Source organism: Rhinolophus ferrumequinum, chromosome 18, assembly GCF_004115265.2.
Source record: "Rhinolophus ferrumequinum isolate MPI-CBG mRhiFer1 chromosome 18, mRhiFer1_v1.p, whole genome shotgun sequence".
Classification (NCBI taxonomy): domain Eukaryota; kingdom Metazoa; phylum Chordata; class Mammalia; order Chiroptera; family Rhinolophidae; genus Rhinolophus; species Rhinolophus ferrumequinum.
In genome coordinates, this window is record NC_046301.1 from 29,224,633 (window position 1) to 29,246,923 (window position 22,291).

The 22,291-nt window shown below is 39.6% G+C and overlaps 1 protein-coding gene across 1 annotated transcript in view; it reads left to right on the forward strand.

Moving 5' to 3' along the window:
- The first annotated feature begins 5,327 nt into the window (after positions 1-5,327).
- ELP3 (elongator acetyltransferase complex subunit 3) overlaps positions 5,328-22,291 on the forward strand; it is a 78,339-nt gene continuing 61,375 nt past the window's right edge. The window contains 6 exon segments of the mRNA XM_033134628.1: positions 5,328-5,463; positions 8,718-8,817; positions 10,800-10,938; positions 17,694-17,764; positions 18,722-18,785; positions 20,615-20,683. Coding sequence (XP_032990519.1) covers positions 5,445-5,463; positions 8,718-8,817; positions 10,800-10,938; positions 17,694-17,764; positions 18,722-18,785; positions 20,615-20,683 — 462 coding nt within the window. The 5' untranslated portion in view covers positions 5,328-5,444.

Consider the following 22,291-nt stretch of genomic DNA (forward strand, 5'->3'; position numbering starts at 1 on the left):
ACTGTATTGTTAATCAGAGACTTTACTAAAGTACCTAATAGCTAAAATTCATTGTGATCATGTTGAAAGCTGCCTGGGTTCTTTATGATGTTCCCTGACAGCTGTCATTGGACACCTGAATGCCAGGTCTGTTACAAATGTGGGCAAACTACCAGGCTGAATTGTCATTGCACTCACTGGAAACATGGAAGTAATTGAGAATGTCCACAGAGCGCCACCATCACTCCCCACTACCTGTAAGAATCTGCACTCACGTGCTCTGGCTTCCAGTCTGTTAATAGATGAACTATCCCTGTGCCCATCAGAAGCGAATCCCTTCTCTTGTGCACCAGATTGCATCCCCTTTCCCAACTGAAGGGCTAAGGCAGACTACTCTCCCCTCTTCTCTTAATTCATCAGCTTTTCACTCTCCATTGGATTACTCCCGTAGATGTACAAACTTGCTGTTAACTACTCCATTTTAACAAACACATACTCCCTTTGACCCCAGTTTCCCTGCCAGCTACTACCCCAGAACAACTACCCCGTTGTTCTTTGTGGCAAAACTCCTCCAAAGAGTTGTCTAAACTCACTGTCTCAAAATCCTCTCCTCTCAATCTATTGTAAATCTAGTCAAGCTTTCCCTTCTACCGTTCCATGAAACCAATTCTTATTAAATTCCCCAGGATACTCATCAATTTTCAATCCTCATCTTACTCGACTCATAATAGTATTTGATCCAGTGGATGACTCCCTGCTCCTTAAATCACTTTCTTCACTTGGCTTCCAGGTAATCTCACTCTCCTAGTTTTTCTTCCCACCTCCCTGGAGGTACCTCCTCAGCCTTCTTTGCTGGTTACACCTCTTCTCAATCTGATAATAATAGAACACCTCAAAGCTTAGTCTTTGGTCTCTTCTCTTTCTTTTCCACAGTCATCCTGTTTCATAGCTTTACATTTCACCTCTATGCCTCTAACTCTCAACTGGTATCTCTAGCCCCAATCATTTTCATGTCTTACTGCTCACTAAGCATCCCGAACACAACATGTCCACGACACGCCCCGACTGAAAACCCCATTCCACCTACAGTCTTTTCCATCTCAGCGAACAGCAATGACACGATTCCAATCCCTCGCTCCAAAAGCTTCGGTGTCATCTTGGATGTTTATGTCTGTCTTTCTTTCACATCACATATCTGATCTGTCAGGAAGTCTTATAGAAATTTTCAAAATATATTCAGCACCTGAACACTTCTTACCACCTCCACTGCTTACTACACTGATTCAAGTCCTAATCATCTCTGGCCTTGGTCAGTGGTTCCCAAACTTTGCTGCCCATTAGAATCATCCAAGGATCTTTTAAAAATACTTATGCCTGGCTCCCACTCCTGGATATTTTGATTTAATTGGTTTAGGATGTGATCTGAGTCCTAGGATTTTTCACTGCTCCCCAGGTGATTCTAATGTGCATCAAAGTTTGGGGATCACCTGCACTGGTGTGGTAATAGCCACCTACCTGACCTCCCAGGCTCTTCCCTTCCCCCTACGGTCTATTCTCAACACAGAAAATAGAGAACTTTAAATTATAAATCAGGTCATCTCTCTGCTAAAAAACTTTCCAATGGCTCCCCATGTCACTTAGAGCAAAGGCGTTACAATGACCTACAAGGTCTAACAAGAGCTGTACTGCGCCCCAACCCACCGTACTGCGCCCCAACCCACCCTAACCCACCCCATCACTTCTCTGAACTCTGGAATGAACTCAGAAAGTCTGGAGGCTTTGCTAGAAATAAATGATAGAGATTTAGTCAAGGATCTTAGAGTTTGCAAACTAGAAACACAACTAGGCAAAAACCCAGAAGTGTTCCAAAGAGGAAAGAAAACTTAAAAGTTCTTATAGCAGAAAGTACATTCTTGAGAATGATTATTCCTGTATTCTTAGCCCTAGGATTGGTCCAAGACAGTGATTAGTCAGATGTCAGGCACTCAGGAAGATGGGTGCCTGGTGGTCTGGTCACGTCCAGTGGTCTGAATAATGGATGTCAGGTGGATGTATACACGAGTCCTTCATTGGGGCAATCAGATGGCTTCAATACATGAGTTCTTCAGGGGGTAATTAGAGGGTTACCTGGAGGTTTGGATGTGTAAGTAGGCATTGACACAAGACTGGAGAGTTCAAAAACGTTAAGACCCCAGGCTAGTGAGAACAAAAATGAAGTCTTTCCTCATGCCTCAACTTTCAATAATTTTAGCCGCTTGTTTAAAATGACTCCATTTTATATATTCCCTACTGCACCCTTTCTTCGACCACTTCCCCTGACACTGGCCTCCGTACTTTCATTGAATACACCAGGCATCCTCTTACCATAGGACTGTTGTTGGAGCCAACTGAGGCCACGTTCTTGGGTCCAATGTCATAGAAATGAGCATGGTACCCGATAAGAAGTTCGGCAAGCAAAGCTTTATTGAGAGATAGTTAGTGCACCAGGGAACCAGCAAGAAGGAAGGAGCTGGATGGTTCCTGGATATGATTGTGTGAGGGTTTTTTACAGGTTATTCCGGGAAGGATAGGAGACCAGACAGGGGAAGCTGGTGGACTGTCCCATGATGGTTGTCTCTGTGGTCAGCAAACAATGTCTTTATCTTATGGTCAGCAGGTGTCTGCTCAATTTTGTCCCATGACAAGGTGTGGGGACAGAGTCCCAGAGAGCAGTTTCCAAGCTCTCGGCCTCACGTGGAAAGGTGCTGGCTCGGTTATTAGATGGCCATCAGCTGTAATCAGACGGCCATCCGCTGTGGCTGGGTGGCCATCAGCTGTTACCGGTTAGACATTAGCCACTAATATAACTGCTGTGGCTACGCTGTGGGGGTGGGTTGGTTGGTTGGCAAAGAAGCAAATGGCAGATTGCGGATCGTGTGGAGCCTTTTTCCTGTATCTCCAACCCAGTCGCCAGTGAGACTGTAGTGGTATGAACCCCCTATCCATGGCTCCGTTGGTGTTCCTTTTTGGCCTCACCATATCTTGCATTCTTATGCGGGGAGCAGGACCAGAGACCCCGCATGACACAAGGTTTTCTTTCAAGTTCTGTTAAAATAAACTTACACGAGAGTTTTACAATCTCTGATTTCTTTCTCTTTCTTTCTTTTTTTTTCTTTCTTTCTTTTTTTTTTTTTTTTACAGTGCTTGACTTCATGAGAACAGAACATGCTGGTTATTTTTGCAAGGTCTACTGATTACATTGTGTTTTTTCCCTTAGCTATGTACATTCAGAAGTGAGCAGCAGATAGTTAATCAATGTCTCAGGCTTTTTCCCTTTGCATTCCTGACCTTATGGAGAAGATGGAGTCTAGTTTTAAAATGAAATCCCTCTTGTTATCCCTATGCTAGCTGAGGACGTTTGTGCTAAATGTTCCCTCTACCTGAAATACCCTTAGATACCTGCAGAGCAAGTATTAACTCATATATCACATTCTCATTAAGGCCTATCTTAACCCCTATTTAAAATTTACCACCTTGCTCTTTCTCTTGTGTGAGGTCAAAGAGTGATGAGGTGGATGATGACGTCTTCTGTTAAAAAAATTCAACTGAGTAAATTTGATCTAATTGGTTTTATTAAGTGATTCATGAATCTGGCAGCATCCCATCTAGCAACTAGAAGGGCTCTCCAAGGGGGTGTACAAAAGAGAAGGTTTTTTTATAGGAAGAAGAGTGGAGCAAGGGAGCTATTAACAAAAGGGAAATATTATTTTTAGAGCATGACCTCGTTTTCTGAAGGGAAGGAAAGGCAAGGTTTTTATTACACGGATTGCCTTTTTTTTTCTGTAGGGGTTGGAGAGGGCCCATGTGATAGATTACCTTACTGGTGCTTGACTAGAAAATTCCAGACTGGTTGATTAAGATGATATTTCTAGGAAAAGTTGAAAGAGCAGTTAGGCCAGCTATTAATTCTACGTTTGGTATCATAGATTATAACAAAAATGATGCCATTTTGGGCCTGTAGTTTTCTCTTTAACACTTCAGATAATCCCAGATGAGATTAAGAATTTTATTCACACATGATTTGCAAATCAGGGATATATCCCTCGGTATGAACCAAAGACATGTTCCAAAATGGAGAGGATAGGACTAGGTTTTTAAAGGCAAAAGTTGAAGTAGCTGATGATCACAGAGATCGGTTGCTAGGGGAAACACCACCACAAACTTACATTATTTTCTGATTTGGGGGCAACTGGACTTTTCAACCGTTGGCTGACTCATTGGTGAGCAAGTGGGGCTGTGACACAAGAATAGTGGGTAACGTAGGATTAGACATTTGTCAGTGTCCTAATTCTAGCTCAGGCTTGTAGAACAAAAGCTTTTGGGTTACTTATCAACAGAAATCAAACAGCACAGAGACTGTTTGTTCTGCAGGCAGTTTCCAAGTCCAAGGAGTAGAGACATGCTCCTAAGCAGCCTCAGAGTTCAAACTGCAAAAATCCAAATGCTGGGCCACAAATTATGACATTACAGTTCTTGTAAGTCCTCATAAGCAAGAGTAGGAAAAAAATAGGTTTGGACATGTTAAGTTTGAGATGCATATTAGACACTCAGATGGTAGTACACCAATAGTGTGAGGTGAGGTAGAGAAGGAGTCCACCAAAGAGACTGAGAAAAAAATAGGAAAAAAAACCCGAGAGTGTGCTAAGTCCTATCATGAAAAACTTTTCAAGGAAGCTATGTCAATTGGTACTAGGATGACAATAAGGACAGGTAAATACTGCATTTGGCCTGATGCGGAGTCACAGACTTGGCCAGGGCAGTTTCAGGGTTGTGGTGGGTCAAAGACTTGGAGTCACCTCCGGAACAAAGAGGGTTAGGCTGCGTTTCAGGAACATGGCATCTCAAGTCCTGCCTTTCAACTCTACAAAACTTGGTGCATTTTCCCGGAGAAACCTCCATAGCTTTCATGATGGTTATCGATGACATGTGCCTTTCATCGGAGACCAAGGTGACCAACTGGCGTCAAAGCCCGCGCCTCAAATTGTTACTTGATTCCTGCATGGTCTCTTCCAGGCTCTGAATTGAATTTCCGTCACACTAGCAGGCTCCTTTTCATGCGATCTCCCACTCGTGTTCCCTCCCAGCCTAGTATATTTACAGACCACCCACATCCACTCTCCTTCAGGCTTTCAGGCGCAGCCTCTGTCTGTAAGCTTTATCCTGTCGCCGTACTGCCTAACTCCAGCTTTCTACAGCCCAGGCGCGTGGCTGCAGCGTTTCCCCGCCTCCTGAGGCTCCGCCCCGGCGCCGCTGGGCGGGGGCGGCGGGGGCGGGCCTTCGCGCGCACCGCCTTCTGGGAGCAGCTTTACGATCTATTGACCGTCCTTTTACACCAGGCCGGGGTTGCTTTGTGGCTGTCAACTTTCCCCGAGGTCCGATGTGGTGTCCATGTTAAGTGTGGTGGCCGCTGCGACGACGGAGGAGAAATGAAGCAGAAGCGGAAAGGTGCGGAAAGGAAGGAGTGGACGAGGGTTGGGGTGGTAGGGATGGGGCGCACACCTGAGCGGTCAGACGCGGCCCCCAGTCTTGCCCGCGGGAATCGCTGCCTGATCCAGAAGCTCCGCCGTTTGGAGTCTGTCGGCTCCAGCCCCCTGCTGTTTCATCTGCCCTCGTGTGCGGTTCGAACCCACCTGTCCTTACTCCCTTCTTTTTGGGCAATCACGGGGTGTCTTTTGCATCAATGGCAAGCAAAGCTCTATTCTAAGGGACGCCCTCCAAGTAGTTAATGTGGTCGGTGGATTTAACGCGTTCTCCATAATTTGCTAAGATTTGTTTTGGTAGAAAACCTACTTTTCACGTAGGGTTTTTTTTTTTCTTTTTTGATTGACTTTTTTTTTTTTTTTTTAAGTCGTAAGTTTAAAAAAAAGAAAAACTCCGAGTTATTCTTGGATTCTATAGGACAGTTAGGCTCATTGGTATTGCCTCCTGGATTAGCACGGAGCAATGCCATCTTTAGTTTTTCAACAGGATGCAGTCAAATTTCAAGTATTTTCTCAGGTTTTAGTGCTTGTACACTCCTTTGAGCGGCCAAGTCTAATAATAATGATGTTTATGATAATAAGAGTTATCTTTTATTGAGCTTTTGCTAATAATTCTGAAGTTGATATCCTCTCCATTTTACAGATGAAGAAGCTGAGATTCAAAGAGTTAAGTAACTTTTCCAGCCCTAAATTATTCTTAGGACGTGGAACTGCTTGATTAGGTTGTCTCTGAACTCAAAAACATTTTTTAAAGTTTTTTTTAATCTGTTTTTAGTTACTGCATCTTGAATGAACATCCAACTGCAATTTTTTTTTGAGCAACAGCTCCAAGTGCCTAAATTACCTTCAGTTGTTGTGTGCCCCAAATTAATTGCCACCTTCTCCCCTTAGCTGCTTAGTCTTTCCAGCCAGACACATTTTTGACTTGATCTATGTATCGCCAAACCCTGTTAGGTCTCAGAAATCACCTCTTGAAATAGCTTATTCCTCATCTTCCTGGCCACCATCCTCCTAACCCACAGTAATAACTAATATTTGAATAGTACTTTGGCTTTCATAGACATCATTTCAGTTGGTCCTTACAGTGGTCTTGTGAGATGTGTACACATTGTTCTAATTTTGCAGGCAAAGAATTGGGGCTTAGAAGTCATTGATCTTCCCATGATCTCACAGCCACTACGGGTTGAGAGCTAGGGAAGGAGCTTATCCAAGTTTTTTACTTTAAATTTTGTGGGTGGTTTTCACCCACAATGTTGCCTTTCAAGAGTGTTTTACTTAGTATCCACACTTTATGTATTATTTTCACCTACTGAATCATTTTTGTATCTTCGTTTTCTTTTGTATACTTATTTTCTTTCAACACTACTTTCATGTTTTTACTCCCAAACTTGAAAATACATAGTTCTCCGCCGTCTATTGCATTCCATTTAAATGCATTTGCCTAGTAGCCAATGTATCCATTATTCTGTTCTTTACCAAACCCTGTCAAAAGGCCTGTATTCTGGTTTTGACAATGCTCCTTCACACAAAGATAATTTCTATACCTAACATTGTTCCTCCTGGATTACCCTGTGTTGTGCTTCTCCAAATCCTGCCCTTTCATTAAAGATCCCTGTGCCTTTTTCTCCATGAAGCCTTTTCTTACTACTTACGTCTCTAGTCAATTCTTGATACACTCGAGGGCCATCCAGGAGGGTTTCAAATCTTTATTTTTAATCACTTGAATCCCGTCTTTACCTCCAAATAAATTCTTATGTAGAACCTCAATATTAAACAGGTGAAAGCTGAACTGCTTTGGTTGAAATGGAGACAGAGACCGTCCTTTTCACCCTCTCCCCTTTCCCCTTTTACCTCCACCACCACCAACCCTACCTCTGTTACGTGGCCCTTCAGGTACCTTTGTAGAACTCTGAAGTGATGAGTTACATGGTTTGGGAAAGCATTTAGCCTTTGATTATAGATGGTCTTCCCCGCCACCCCCCCCAAATTGTTTTGTATGTGTTGGCCTTGCCTCATTAAATTAGAGGTAGCTTGGTACAGTACAAAAAAAAGCAATGGACGATGTGCAGAAAAGACATAGATTTGAGTTTTAACTATGCCATTTACCATGGCATCATAGCGTGCCTTAATTTTTCACATCTATAAAATGGGATAATAATTCCTACCTTACAGTGTTGTTGTGAGGTTTTGAATGAGAAAAATGAAAGAGCGCTATAACTGCTAGACTTTCTCATCTATGCTTCTCCCTGGTGACTTCATTATCTTTGCACACCAGCTTTCCCTATGGACAAGAAGCATCCTTGGTAGCAGCTCTCAATATGAAATCTCACTGCTTTTATCACTGGAGAGAGATTGGTGTGTTCTGCCTTGAGGAAAAGAGCTCAGATTGGCCTGGCTTGGATAGGTGCCCATCCTTGAACGACTCAACTGTAATTGCAGGGCTGGGGTCATGTAAGAACATGTCAGCTTCTGTGGTTGCCTTTTAGATGGGAAGAGGAGCCTCAGTCATCATAAGGTCGCAATGGTGGACAGACTATATCTTAGAGATGCATTAAGATCCTTGGACAAGTATAGAACTCACATCTTTTCTGTTACAAAGTGGTCCCATGTTTCCCCGAAAATAAGACCGGGTCTTATATTAAGTTGTGCTCCAAAAGACGCATTAGGGCTTATGTTCAGGAGATGTCATTCTGAAAAATCATGCTGGGGCTTATTTTCCAGTTAGGTCTTATTTTCGGGGAAACGAATTACATTGCTTTGTAACATACTTCTGCAAATACCTGAGTTTGAGTTTCAACTCCATCCCTTGGTAGCATTTTTATGGAACAGGCAGTTATTTCTGTTCTATCTACCTTCATTCTGTTCTGAGAATCAGATGAAATAATGCATCAAAAAATAGTTATAAATCTGGAAATAAAGGGAAGCTATTTTAACTGCTTTGTTCCTTTCCAATTAGAATCTTTCTCCTCATGTTCTTCTCATTCTCGTGGTGTCTGTGCTTCTAAAGTGCGTTCTTCCCATATACACTAGGTGAAGCCAGGTTTGTTTTAAATTAAAGATACAAAAAATGATGAAATTGTAAACAATAGAGGTTTGGTCTTGTGAACTTGAGCTGTTCCTTTGGCACGGTTGGAATGATTTGGGAAGGAAAACTAACAAATTAAAAAAATCTTTCCTGAATAATATGATGTTTTACATTGCTAACTATTATCTTTCCAGGAGATCTCAGCCCTGCTGAACTAATGATGCTGACCATAGGAGATGTTATTAAACAACTGATTGAAGCTCACGAGCAGGGGAAGGACATTGATCTTAATAAGTAAGTGGATCTGTAAAAAAAGAAGGCATTCTCGTTCTTAGGTGGTAGCTCTTTTACGAAATTATCAAATACTACACATTTTCCATCTCATGTTTTATTTTTCACTTGCGAATTTTGCTTTCTGCCCTTCCTGTCACTCATTTATGGCAAAATTGTCTCATAACCTAATAATACTAATAGCTTCTAACATTTATTGGGCGCTTACTGTATTCCAGTCACTGTTAGTAGTGCATTGTATGTATTAGCTTAGTTGATCCTTCCAAAAACTGTGTGAAGTATAGGTATTTATGTCACCCTTATTTGAGACAAAGGTTAAATAATTTGTCTAAGAGTAAGTAACTAGTGATCAGCAGAGTTGGGACTAGGAATTAGGCTATATGTCTCCAGAGCCCATGTTCTTAGCTTCTGTACTACTTCACTTCACATCCTCCTTTTCCCTGTGTCTCAGAGGAAGCAGTAAGTCTTCCAGGAGAACCCTCCCTTTGGGCCCCTTGATTTAATCCAACCCTCCCCTACTTTAGAAACTCCTTGGCATGTTCATCTACTTCCTCTCTACAATCATGATCAGCTTTGACTTGGCTACATCCTCAAATGAGAGTGGTCTTGCATCTCTGCATCTGTGTTTTTCACTGTAGAGAGCTGCTCTAATGAAAGGGTTCTCTCCCCAGCCCCAGGTTGTCAGTGATCTAATCACCACATGCGTGACCTTTTTAAAGACCATATTCTCCGTTTGAGATACTGGAATGTTTTACCCCTTCCTTGGAACATTGTGCTTATTTAATAAACACTTGCTAAAGGAATGAATAACTATCCTTTTTTGACTATGAAGATATTTTAATGATTTTTTTCCACCAGGTCTAGAAGTTTTTTTTCCGTCTTTGTTGGCTGTACCCCCAATTATATCTTTTATTTCTAGTGAACATTTCTACTTCCTATGTGTTTTTGTCATTCTCTTTAATTTAGACATCTAAAGCTAAAGCCAGCATCTTTCTTAAAACTATCTCCTACTCAGATGTCCTCTTTGCTTAGTTGTGTTAACCTTCACCCAGGCTTGAAACGAGTGTACTCTTTGAATCTTTTTCCTTACGTCCAATTAGGGTCTAAAGTTTACCCACTGTCTTCATTGTGACTCTTCACTTTCATTTCTACTACCAACTCCCTGTTCCATCCCTGTTTAAACTTAAAGCTAGACTATTGCAATAGTTTATGCTTTTGGTCTCTTTTAATCTCTTGCTGGATTAATTTCCCTTTGTTTCATCTTACATCATTTCCCTGTGAAGGAACTTCAGCATATCCCCAGTGCTTAATGGAATTAAAAACAGATTCTTCAGCCCATAATGTAAGACCTCTTGGTCTGGCTTTAATTCACTCTTCAAACTTTTTAAACTTCTGTACCTTTACGTTGAAAATCTTCTGCTTTCTACCCATCTTTCTTAAAATATGTGTATTTTTGTTTTTGCATCTTCGCATAAGCCAGGCTGTCTGCTTGCAGTGTCATCTCTGTTTTCAGTGCATGTTTTAAGCCTACTCTTTTTTTCTGTGCCCATTTTCGATGAATATCTCCCCAGCGTACATTGGGTTCCTCTCTTAAACTCTGGAAGCATTTCATTCATTGTTGTGTGATACATTTATTAAAATATACACACATGTATTTTTGTGCATGCCTATCTGCAAACATGCCAACATAGAGCATGTAACAACTATGCCTTATATCTTCTGATATATCAAGTACTTACCGTGTTTCCCCAAAAAAAAAGACCGGGTCTTGTATTAATTTTTGCTCCAAAAGACGCATTAGAGCTGCTTGTCCGGCTAGGTCTTATTTTCCGGGAAACACGGTAGTCACAGATGTTAAAGCCACTGTTGTCATGGTGAAAGGATAGGGGAATGACAGGAATTGATGATGTGATTTGTAGGTAATCTTTTGGGAACTTGTCCTTGAAATACTGTGATCTTGATAATGGTAGATGCTTTACTTTCAGGGTGAAAACCAAGACAGCTGCCAAATACGGCCTTTCCTCACAGCCTCGCCTGGTGGACATCATTGCTGCAGTCCCACCTCAATATCGGAAGGTCTTGGTCCCCAAGTTAAAGGCAAAACCCATCAGAACTGCCAGTGGGGTGAGTGATTCCATTCATGACATATCGATTGTGTGTCTGTTCTGCCAGAAGTCCCTGCCTCTGTGTAACACACAGGTAGTGAGGTGGAGGTAAGAGATTCAGACTAGTAAAATCTGTGTGTTATGATATGTGCTAGAGCAGAGATGTGTGTAGAATGCTAGGAAGGCATACATTGGGAACAATTCATTGTGCTTAGAGGAGTTAATGATGTTTTGGTGTCTTTAAAAGTATAGGTTGGAGGCGTGACTATCACAATATGATAAATGTTGTTGGCCATGTTGAGCTTGTGGCTTTCAAAATAATTGATACTTAAAAAGGTGCTTTTAGAAGGTCGTTAATGGTGTGAAGGTGTTCTGTCTCGTGTGGTAATTGTGAAACAGTGGACGCAATCAGGAGTGCTGTTGGTGTCCCTGCAGTAAAAGGGAAGGCACAGGAGAAAGAGTGGAGCTTGCTTGACATAGAAACGGTGGTCGTATCAGCAGAGAGGCTCAAACCGCAGTGGGAGAGGGGACTAAGACGCAGAGGCAGAGATGACAGAAGCGGTGTGGTGTATGTGGGGAACGGTGAGGGCAGCGAACTGACAGGAACTGATCATTCATTTGGGGACACGGGGTTGAAGAATCAGCTTGTAAAAGATCTTTAATATCCCACAAAGAAACCGGACAATAGGAAACGACTAAAGCTTTTTGAGAAAGGGCTTTTATGTGAACAAAATAGATTTTCAGAAAATTACTTTGGATACAAGATGTAGGGTAGCTTGGAGACAAAAAGAGCAGTGAGGATACTCTTGGTTTGACCTCGGTGTGGTGTTAGAACCTGAATTGGGGTAGGGAGTCTAGGATAAAAAGGATGAGTGTGAGACATCGATTTGGATCCTCTTAAAACATGGTACCCAGAATTGAATTCTCTGTTCCTGACTTGATCTAAGAAATTCAGTCTGTTATTTGGATGGGGATGTTATATTTCCAGTAATTGCAGCTTGTGTTGAGTTGTCTGGTGGCTGTATCTCCTGGATCATATTACATTTGTGGCTAATTAAACCCCAAAACTTATACATAACGTATCCTGGTCTCTTCCTTTTGTACTTAAGGTTTTTGGTTTGTTTGTATCTAGCTGTGAAAGGTTCTTTAAGGAAAAAAAAAAAAAAAAATCCCTCATCTCCCATTTTTCCCCCCAGGACACCACTTTTAACTCTTAGGTAATTTCTTATCACTGACTTCCATCTCCCTAAATAGCATGTTTTATGAAGTCTTGAAGTTTTAGTTTTGGGTATTACGAATGAGCTTGCCTCTGTGGAAGACAAAGATTTAGCAACCTTTCAATCTGACCAATACACCTGGTTCTAGGACACCATTCTCTCTGCTCCTCCTTCTAGCTCTGATGCTTGCTTTCTTTGAAGGCTGCTCTTGTTCTGCATGCCTCTAAAAGTTGATGTTTTCTGTGGTCCGGGGCCCACTGTTTTCAGTACCGTACATGCTTGCTTTGGTGATCTCATCCATTGATGTTTTCAGTAGGGCCATATGCTAACTTCCAGCTCCAGCCTCTCTCCAAGCTTCAGGCCCATGTCAAATTGCTTGTTAGACATCTCTCCTTTGACTGCCTATAGACCCTCAAGTGTGACAACCAAAACTAACTTGACACATGCTCATTCATCTTCCTCGTCCATTTTAATTCACAGTGCTCCCATCCGCTCAGTTTCCAAAAGAGGTGTAATGATCATCCATTTCTACCAGCACTGGTAGGAATGTTTTGGCATTTAGTATTTCTTGTTTAGATATTTCGTTCATTTCTGAACAGGTCTGCTTTGTCTTACCTGCGCCAAATCCACCTTCTATAATGTCACCAGAGTGAGTGATCTATTAAAAATATCAGAAGTACACAGCTAATTGTCATTCCCTATCTGCTATGCATCCTAACCTCTATGCTTTTATTCCAGCTGTTACTAGGGTGGTTTTTTTTTTTTTGTTCCAGAACAATATTTAAAACTTTTAAAATTTTTCAATTACAGTTGACATTCAATATTATATTAGTTTCAGGTGCACAGCACAGTGGCTAGACATTTATATACTTACAGAGTGCTCCCCCGATAAGTCTAGTGCCCCCCACATCACCATGCATGGTTATTATAATATTATCGACTATATTCCACAGGCTGTACGTTACATCCCTGCGACAATTCGGTAACTGCCATGTTGTACTTTTTAGTCCCTTCCCCTTTTTCACCCAGCCCCCCCAACCTCTCTCCCACCTGGCACCCATCAATTTGTTCTCTGTATCTTTGAGTTTGTTTCTGTTTTCTTCATTTATTTTGCTTTTTAGATTCCATATGTAAGTGAAGTCATACGGTATTTCTTTCTCTGACTTATTTCACATAGCATAATGTCCTCCAGGTCCATCCATGTTGTCGCACATGGTACAATTTCATTCTTTTTTATGACCAAGTAGTTTTCCATTGTATATGAGTACCACATCTTTTGTATCAGTTCTTCTATCGATGGACACTTAGGTTCTTTCCATATCTTGGCTATTGTAAATAACACTGCAATGAACAATGTCAATAATGCTGCATATATCTTTTGGAATTAGTGTTTTAGATTTCTTGGAATAAATGCCTAGAAGTGGGATTGATGGGTCATACGTTCTATTTAAATTTTTTGAGGAACCTCCGTACTGTTTTCCATAATGGCCGCACCATTTTGTAATTCCACCAACAGTGCATGAGGGTCCCCTTGTCTTCACATCCTTGCCAACACTTGTTTGTTGATTTATTGATGACGGCCAGTCTCACAGGTGTGAGTGATATCTCGTGGTTTTAACTTGCATTTCTTTGATGATTAGTGACGTTGAGCATCTTTTCATGTGCCTATTGGCCATCTGTATGTCCTCTTTGAAGAAATGTCTGTTCAGGTCCTCTGCCCATTTTTTAATCAGATTGTCTTTCTGTTGTTCAATTGTATGAGTTCCTGATATGTTTTGCATATTAACCCCGTATCAGATGTATCATTGGCAAATATCTTCTCCCATTAAGTTGTCTTTTTGTTTTGTTGATGGTTTCCTTCACTGTGCAGAAACTTGCGTTTGATGTAGTCCCATTTGTTTTTCTTTTGTTTCCCTTGCCCGAGGAGACATATCCAAAAAAATGTTACTGAGAGCAATGTCAGAGTTTACTGCTTAGATTTTCTTCTAGAAGTTTTATGGTTTCAGGTCTTACATTTAACTCCTTAATCCATTTTGAGTTTATTCTTGTATATGGTAACAGAAAGGGGTCTAGTTTCATTTTTTGCATGTACCAGTCCAGTTTCCCCATGCCATTTATTGAAGAGACTGACTTTACCCCATTGTATATTCTTGCCTTCTTGGTCATAGATTAATTGACCACATAGGCATGGGTTTATTTCTGGGCTCTCTATTTTGTTAGTTGATCTATGTGTCTGTTTTGACGCCAGTACCATGCTGTTTTGATTACAATAGCCTTGTAGTATGATATCAGATAGTGTGATAGCTTGAACTTTGTTCTTTTTTTCTCAAGATTGTTTTGGCTATTGGTGATCTTTTGTGGTTCCATATAAATTTTAGGATTATTCTAATTCTGTGAAAAATGCCATTGGTATTTTGGTAGGGATTGCACTGAATCTATAGATTGCTTTGGGTACTGTGGACATTTTAATAATATTAATTCTTCCTATCCACAGGTGGTGCTTTGTTTTTATTGTTTTATAGAGCATTTTTAGGTTTATAGGAAAATTGAGCAGAAAGGACACAGTTTGCATAGACTTCATTTCCCCCTCCCCAGGTGGTTCTATTATTAATACCTTGCATCGGTTTGGTACATTTGTTACAGATGAACCAATATTGCTGCATTATTAATTGAAGACTAGTTTTTATATTAGGGTCACTCATAGTGGTGTACATTCCATGGGTTTTACCAGATGCATAGTGTTAATGTATTCACCTTAACAGAATCATATGGAATAGTTTTAGTGGCCTAAAACTCCCCTATTCATCCTTTCCTCTGTTCCAGACTTCTGACAACCACTGATCTATTTACTATCTCTATAGTTATTCCTTTTCCAGAATGTCATGTGGTTGGAATCAAACAATAGGTAGCCTTTTCAGGTTGGTTTCTCTCATTTAGCAGTACACATGTAAAAATCACATCTTTTTAATGGCTTGATAGTTCTTTTTAGCACTGAATAATATTCCACTGTCTGGATGTACCACAGTTTGTTTATCTATTCACCTATTAAAGAACATCTTGGTTGCTTCCAAGTTTTGGCAATTATTGACAAAGCTTCTGTAAACATTTATGTGAAGGTTTTTTGTACTCATAAGTTTTCATTTCATTTGGGTAGATATCTAGAAGCATGATTGCTGGAGCAAATGGTAAGGCTGTGTTTAGCTTTGTAAGAAACAAAGTGGCTGTACTATTTTGCATTCCCCTCTGTGGCTATACTATTTTGCATCTCCCAATGAAGGAGAGTTTCTGTTGCTCCACGTGCCCACCAGCATTTGGTCTTGTCAGTGTTCTGGATTTCGGCCGTTCTGATAGGAGTGTGTAATTCTAATAGGCGTGTGTAGTGGTGTCTTGTTTTCATTTGCAGTTCCTGAATGCCATTCGACGTTCAGTATCTTTTTGTACACTTACTTGCCATCTAGCTGTGTGTCTTCTTTGTTGAGGTGTCTGTTCAGATCTTTGGCCCTTCACCTAATTGGGTTGTTTCTTTTTATTGTGAAATTTTAAGGATTCTTTGTATATTTAAGATACGTGTCTTTTATCAGAGAGGTGTTTTGCAAATATTCATTCTCTTAACAGTGATTTTCTTAGAGCAGAACTTTTCAAATTTTAATATAGTCTGGCTTATCAATATTTTTCTTTCATGGATCATGCTTTGGTGTTGTATCTAAAAACTCATGGCAAAACCCAATGTCACCTGGATTGTCTGCTGTATTATCGTCTAGAAGCTTTTTATAGTTTTGCATATTACGTTTAGGTGATCCATTTTGAGTTCGTATTTGAGGGGTTTTTGTTGTTATTAAAACACCATGATTGTTATTCTTAGTGGTATCACAGTTATAGTAGCTGCCCACCAACAGTTATTGCCCACCTGTTACATACCGGCCACTATGCGGGTGGATTTTCTAATTTCATCCTCACAACAGTTTTGAGGGGTGGGTAGTATTATCTTCATTTTACAAAATAGGAAAATACAACCGTAAAGGGCAGAGAAAAGATTCAAACCTACACCTCTCTGGCTGACTCCAAAGTCACTGCTTTTTCTACTTGATCAGTATTCTTAAACTATTTTATGAAACTACAGGATTCCTTAGAAGTTTTTTAGGAGCTACTATGGAGAATAGCAGGGAAGCCATGGGAGCAGGTCCCATCTCTACTTCACCCAGGGCTGTTGCTTGTAATCTCTTTGATAAATTGAGGTTCTAAGTAAAATGTTCCTTGAAAGGAGAGTTCTACTGCTTAAAAAACTGTTTGAAAACTACTGCACATTGCTCTCCTGGCCCCTACGTTTCAGCTCAGTTAACTCTCACTCAGCATGGTTGTCAGCCCCTTGGGAAGGCTTCCCTGACTCCCCTGGTCAGGGCTAATTAATTGCCTTCTTTGGGCATTCCCAGTATTTTCTACGTGCTCGTTAGCATGTGGTTTTAAAATACCCTATTTCTCCGTCCCCTGCGAGGTAGTGTGATTTCACAGGACAGAGGCAGTGCATTCATATTTTTGTCGTCTCAGGGCCCACCTGCTCTGTGTCGTTCAGAACCTGGCTTATATAGTAGACCCTCAGTAAAGTCTGTTGAATTAGATTGACTTCATCAGTGGTCCATGTGGTTGTCTAGGGACCAAGATCTGAGTGCTAGATGTGCTCACTGCTATTAGGGTGTTGCTGCTCCCCGGCCTTCTCCGTGGACCAAGCTAGGGAATGTGTATGTGTGTGAATATATGTGTGTGTGTGTGTGTGTGTGTGTGTGTGTGTATTCATAACACATTTGCATCTCTTTTTTTGTGTATCAGTCTAGATGTATTGAAAACTATGAGTTAATGGCACCTTCAATTCCATCCAACCCACAGAGTTCATTCTAGTTCTCTCCCTTTCCATATTTATAACTTCCTTCTCTGACAGTAAGAAACCTGGCTTGCATTCACCTTAGTGTGTGCTTTTATTTGACCAACCGCCCCTTCATTCATGTAACCTATCTTCTATTTATGCCATCCCCTCCTTTCTCAAGCAGATACTGTCTTCACCCCACTTAGGCTCTGACAGACCCCATTGAGAATATTTTGCACACACTGAAGTTCAGCTCCTAGTTTAACAGTCTCTGCTTGAAATATTGAGACCTAGCGTGTCCATGAGGAGTTTGAGTTACAGAGGTTAGGTTTAGATATAATTTTATAGATTTACGTAATTTTTCCCCCCAGGTTATTTTAGTAAAATCAGAATAAGAATCACTGTGACTTTAAACATTTCTTATTTTGTACTTTATTGTAGAATACAATACAAACTACTATTACAGTGCATATGCACATTTTAAAGATTTATTAACGTTGAAAAAAGATCACCCTTGTACCCATTGCTCAGCTTAAATACATCATCATAATACCTTTGAAGCCCCTTCTGTGCCACTCTCTGATTGCATTCCCTCTCCTTCCTTCTGAGAAATAATCACTCTGTGGAATTTTCAGTTATTCCATAACTGAAATTTTCAGTTATTCCATAAAAGCTTTCTTATTAATGTTTCTTTTATAGATTGCTGTGGTGGCTGTGATGTGCAAACCCCACAGATGTCCACACATCAGTTTTACAGGAAACATATGTGTGTAAGTATGATGATTTCCGTAAGTTGTGTGTGTGTGTGTGTGTTTTCATTGAACTAATAAGTCCCCTAGAGCATTGATAAATGCATGCTGCTAATATTTGAAACTTTGATTTAATAGATTCATACGTTCTTTGAAACAAGCAACCGTTAATAGGATAGTGCTTTAAAAGGAGACATAGAAAGATTTTCATTTGTTGTAATATACAGTAAAAAATTACGTAGGTTATAGAACTCAAATCAGTAGACATTCTGTTAACTTGATAAATGGAAATATGAGCTGCCTAAATTCCAAATGTCAAGAAATTTAAATGAATTTGGATCAGAAAAGTATCAAAATAAAAAGTTATAAATAACCTTCAAAAACTTATTAAATTGAGATAATTGGAAAAATTAGCGGGAGAATATGCATGATTCCAGGTAGGAAGATTAAATGGGTGAAAGATTTTCTTGATTACCAGGAGAGCACTGTATCAATACAAACTTAGGAAAACTTAGGTTCTGTCATTTACCCCTAGAAGCCTAAACCTCTAAAATAATAGTGACTGTAATATTCTGAAAATGACTCAATGTTCCTTTATACCAGGGGTGTCCAAATTTTTTTCAATGTTTTTTACCAAGGGCCATATGCGATAAAATACACAAACAGCCGGGCCACTCACTCGAGGTGCAGTACGTATTGCCTCACCTGGTTTATTTAAGTAAACTAAATATATTTTTGGAATTTGCTGCGGGCCAATTAAAAATGGATTGTGGGCCGCAGTTTGGACACCCCTGCTTTATACATTTATCTTGTTAGAAAATATATTATTTGCAGATACTGCAAAGATAGACTCTTGTGTTAGGATTTGAAAATGAAGCTTGTTTAATATCAGGATTTTAAGGAGACTGCAGATACTTAAGCTAGAATGTTGAAGTAAGTTTCATGTCTGACATCTTCATTCTTTTGTTACGTTAACAGATACTGCCCTGGTGGACCTGATTCCGATTTTGAATATTCGACCCAGTCATACACTGGATATGAGGTAAAGTCATGTGAGGTTGTCCTAAGGAAGTGTTACATCATACTTTACCTTTAGTGTGCTTGTATAAGTACTTACTGGCTTTCTGAAAATTTTTATTTTTAAATTCTTTTCCTGATGACAAAGTTGTTCATTCACCAAATATTTGCTGAGTGTCTACAAATATTGTTTTAGTCACTGGAGAAATACTTATGTAAGCACTTCTTATTAATATTTGTCAAACACTATTCTAAGTGCTCTACAACTTGAAACCTTAACGCAGCATTTTGAAGGTAGGCACTGTTACTATCCTGGTTTTATGGATCAGGAAACTGAGGTCTAGGAACCTCACACAGGCGGCCCAGAGACACGTTGCTAATAGCGACAGAGCCAGGTTTTAAATTCTGTGCTCCTCACCACTGCGTTGTACGGCCCATGTACCAGTGAAAACAAGGACAGCATCCCTGGTCTTAGGGAATTTACATTCTAAGAATGGGAGACAATAAAGAAACAAGAAAAAAATATCAGGTATTAGTCAATGCTAAGCAGAGAAGTAAAGCTGAGTCCAGTGTATTAGCTGGGTGGATAGTTTAGCTGTGGAGGTTAGGAAGGGATTCTCTGAGGAGGTGCTATTTCAATGGAATTCTGAATGACAAGAAGGAGCCGCTCACGAATGTCAGGAAAGAACATTCCTAGCAGGGAGAATAGCTAGAACAATGAGCCGTGCTAGGAACAATGTGGGGTGTTCTGGAACATAGTGGGGAAGGGGAAGGATGAAAGTGGATAGATAGGTCTCGTAAGGGTTTCTAAGCCAGGACAAGGAGTTTGGATTTTAGTATAGGTGTCATGAGAAGCCATTAAGACTTAAAGCAGGGGAATGATATAATCCAATATAGGTTTTTAAAAGATCATTTTATGGGAGGAAAGGATTAGAATGGGGGCAAGAGTGAAAGCAGGAGACCAGTGAGCAGGCTTTTAAAGAGGTCAGCAGCCAGCCTCTTCAGAAAAGGTCAGCCGCTAGCTAACTAGTTGACTGTTTCTTATATATGATTTTTTGTCTTCTTACCTGTTTTTCATAGTTCAAGTTTAAAAAAAAATTTTTACTCCAATTTAATTGTTTATTTTTAAAAATCAGTTTTAGTGAGGCATAATTTAAGTGCAGTAAATTGCACCATAGTTCAAATTTTTAAAAATACAAAAGGAATTATTCAGGAAAAGGTTCCCTCTCATTCCTGTCCTCTAGCTATCCCTTTCTGCTCCTGTCTCCCCCACCTCCCAACAGATAATCAGTTATCTCCTTCCTATACATCCTTCAAAGATATGAATGTCTAAGCACATATATATTCTTTATCGTACTTTTTTACACATAAGGTAGTGTATCAAAACGTTGCACCTTGCATTTTTCGTTTAACAATATATTTTAGAGAACATGTATCAGTATGTTGTTTCGTGGCTGTAGAATATTCCATTGTATGAAAACATAAAGGCTTTTTTGGTAAGCCATTGTAAACTATATTGTATTTAATGACCTTGTTTAAAGGCTATTTTACCAAATAAGTCTTTTGAATATGTATGCACATCTATTTCTGTCAAGTAGTAAAACAATTTGTGTTGTTTCCATAAGTGTTTACATAAAAATAAATATGATCCAAGAAAATGCCCTGCTGTTCACATACTTACGGCAGTGGGGCTGGAGACCAGTCAAATGCTATTCAGGACATTATTTTGAACCCTGACAAGACTGAGAAATGATGAAAGGAGGAAAAGAGAATTTTATTTTTAGTACAACTCTTTTGAAACTACTTTTTAATTCAATGTGGGGCTAACAGGGTATTTTTCTCTTTTTTCCTTAGCCAACTTCCATGAGAGCGATCCGTGCTAGATACGACCCTTATCTGCAGACAAGACACCGAATAGAACAGGTAAATTTTTAAAAAGCATTTTTTAATTAGATTTTTATTTTTAGTTAGAAGGTATTATTGGCTTGATTTTAGTTGAACCTGAAATGAGAACTAAAAGTGTTTTTCCCCTTTGTAAGTTTTTAATGTTCATCTGAGGAAGGGAAACTATTTTCCACTACTTAGCAAGTCAGAAACACCACTTCCTATAGAGACTATTATTTTCTTTAAAGATTTTATGTTCTTTACATTTCTTTCAATTTGTAGAAAGTCATTTATGGTATGAAATTTATGACATATACATGTGTGGAAGTTCTTAGACAACAGGTGGATGGATTGAATATTAGCTTCTGTAAGCCAGGTAAGAAGTTTTGTGACTGGATTGCTGCAGTGGGAATAGGGAATTGACTGCAGAGGAGTATGAGAAACTCTTGGGAATTGTGAAATTGTTCTATATCATGATTGTGGTGGTGTTTATACAACTCTAAACATTTATCCAAACTCATCTGATTTACCCTTAAAATGAATCGATGTTTTTGTATGTAAATTATACCTTAATATAATTTATTAAAAACAAGTCCTAGGTAAATGGCCTTGCTCTGTTCAAGTAATCTGAACATTAATACAAATTTTTTTTTTACAATTTTAAAATTGTCTAATTAAAAGAAAAAAATGTGAGAATTGTCCATAGTTTTTACAATAACATCTAGCAGGGCAACTACAAAATCTCAAATGCAAAATATTACCGAAGTTAGTGAGTCACATCTGTGTTTATTTACCCTGTTTCCCCAAAAATAAGACCTAACCGGATCATCAGCTCTAATGCGTCTCTTGAAGCAAAAATTAATGTAAGAAAAATTACTATTATATTATAGTAAAATAAGACCCGGTCTTATATAAGACCCGGTCTTATATTAATTTTTGCTCCAAGAGACACATTAGAGCTGATGGTCTAGCTAGGTCTTATTTTCGAGGAAACACAGTATTATTATTAGTGAATACCAGTCATTTCTAATTTTCATTTCACTATCACCCAAGCATATGTGGATCAGGATTGTCAGTTATAGGAGAGGACCCCACTTGGGGGGGGCCTACATAGTTTGGAAAAGTAAGTTGGAAACTGATCATTGCTTCAATTTCTTTTTTAGCCATGATATTTATATTGAATTTATTTAAAATGTTTTAATATAGTGTGAAATGTTTATGTTTACCAAAAAGGAGCATGGGTTTTAAAAGATGTAGAAACTACCATAGAGCAGTGATTTTTTTTTTTTCTTTACTATAAATTGCTAGAATCACTTGAATAACTTCTAAAACACATGCCAGATCTTTACCTCTGCAAGTTCTGATTAAGTCTGGTTTAGGGTTGAATCCCTCTGACTGACATGCAAACAGCAACCAAAGCTCAACTACAAGAGGAGGGCAACACAACCCACACAAGGGACACACCTGCAACACCTGGCTCAGGTGACCAAGGAGACTGTGCAACAGGACTCCTATTACATAAGGCCACTCCACCAATACCAGGAGACATGACAGAGCTACCCAATACATAGAAAAAAAATACACGGAGGCAGCCAAAATGAGGAGACAAAGAAACATGTTCCAAATGAAAGAAGAGAACAAAGCTCC